The sequence below is a fragment of the Aspergillus ruber genome (assembly GCF_000600275.1).
Source record: "Aspergillus ruber CBS 135680 unplaced genomic scaffold scaffold00103, whole genome shotgun sequence".
Lineage (NCBI taxonomy): Eukaryota > Fungi > Ascomycota > Eurotiomycetes > Eurotiales > Aspergillaceae > Aspergillus > Aspergillus ruber.
The window spans coordinates 1-1,500 of record NW_024467399.1 but is presented as its reverse complement, the minus strand read 5'-3'; the positions used below and the strand labels follow the sequence as shown (position 1 = coordinate 1,500).

The window sequence follows — 1,500 nt, the reverse complement described above, 5'->3', positions numbered from 1 at the left end:
GGGTTGCTTCGCAACCCACCTCAGGGTTCATTATGGCCCTGAGGCGGTGCGGAACGCACCGCCGAGGGGACAGATTTAGATATATGGTTATTCTCGGTTATTTTATATATAGTAGCTTTTAAGTGTGTACCCCTCTATACTTTTTTTTTAAATTTATTTTGTAGCCTCGCTATGTTTCATTCCCATAGATAAACCAGCTACTTTCAATATGTTATATGTGGGATTAAGGTTATCAAGGTATAATTGTTCTCAATTAGTACATCAGGTAAACAGTACTCTAATATTTATAATCTGAAACTGGAGTAACCATGTTTTAGTAAAGCTTTATAAATTATACTATTACCTTTTGTTAATTCTCTTAAAAAAAAACAGGTGAGTAAAAATTTTTTTAGCCTAAAGGAAAGATCAAGAGCACTTCCTATATAACTATCTTGGGGATTAAGATTAACTCATCTATATATCCCTGTTTTTTCCTTATTTTAAAATCGTAGTTTTTAATTTATTGGCATTATGTCAAGAAAGAGTTGGTTGAACAATGTATTTCTTATTATGATTTTGAGTTAATTTAGTGTATCCGTGATTATCATTTTTATTAGTAAGATTACAAGATGTTTAAAAATATTTTAAATTTAATTTTATTGAAACTAAAATAAAAGTCATTTAATTTAGGTAAAAATATTTACTTGTGAACGCAAAACAAGACATTTCTCAATACTATACTAAACTAGCCCTAGGTGTGGTACTTGGGCTAATAGTTGAAAAAAAGTTCAACAACAACAATTTCCAACTACTGTCAGTAAGAAATAGGTGATTTGAACACCTGACCAGCCACGTGTAAAGTGGTCGCTCTACCGCTGAGCTAATTTCTTTCAACCCAAGGGAGATTTGAACTCCCGAACTAACAGTGAAAATGTTATGTCTTAACCAGACTTGACCATTGGGTCTAAAAGCCCAGTGCAAGTATCGCACTTACTTCTACCGATTACAAAACGGTTGCATTACTTTTATGCTAACCGGGCTAAATTTAATTTATACGATATGTGAAATATTTAGTATATTAATAATTAGTACTTTATGTCTAAAAATGTTAAAATTAGTACAACTAAAGCCTATTAATCATTATTACCACCGGAGTGGTCATAACAATTTTACTCGTTGTGTTCTACAACGTTTAAAAGTATCCTAAAGTAAGCTTCGCGCTTAAATGCTTTCAGCACTTATCTTTAACTGACGTAGCCTTCCTGCCATGCCTATGTGAACAATTTACTTAAGTATAAGTAAATGAGACCTCTAAAGAGGACTAGCATAAACAACAGGTAAACCATAGGTCAATATACCCAACTCCTTTCGTACGAAGGGGCTATCTTTATTCTACTTTAATTCCCTCTAGAAGATAGAAACCATACTGTCTCACGACGTATTAAACCCAGCTCATGTAGCTCTTTAATCGACGAACAGTCGAACCCTTCATGATTTTTGCATTCATGTGGATGAGCTAAG

General features: G+C 33.3%; 1 protein-coding gene and 3 non-coding genes across 4 annotated transcripts; all 4 read right to left on the bottom strand.

Moving 5' to 3' along the window:
* On the bottom strand, positions 1 to 446 carry EURHEDRAFT_536258 (uncharacterized protein; the record flags this gene model as incomplete). The annotated part of the gene is made up of 1 exon (XM_040787327.1): positions 1 to 446. A coding segment is annotated over one exon (162 nt), but the record flags the coding sequence as incomplete, so codon positions are not given.
* Positions 447 to 797: 351 nt separating this feature from the next.
* On the bottom strand, positions 798 to 869 carry EURHEDRAFT_t176. Its single transcript has one exon. It is a non-coding gene; the product is annotated as a tRNA-Val (tRNA).
* A 1-nt stretch (position 870) lies between these two features.
* EURHEDRAFT_t175 lies at positions 871 to 944 on the bottom strand. The gene has a single exon. It is a non-coding gene; the product is annotated as a tRNA-Glu (tRNA).
* Positions 945 to 948: 4 nt separating this feature from the next.
* On the bottom strand, positions 949 to 1,019 carry EURHEDRAFT_t174. Its single transcript has one exon. It is a non-coding gene; the product is annotated as a tRNA-Thr (tRNA).
* Between the last annotated feature and the right edge of the window lie 481 nt (positions 1,020 to 1,500).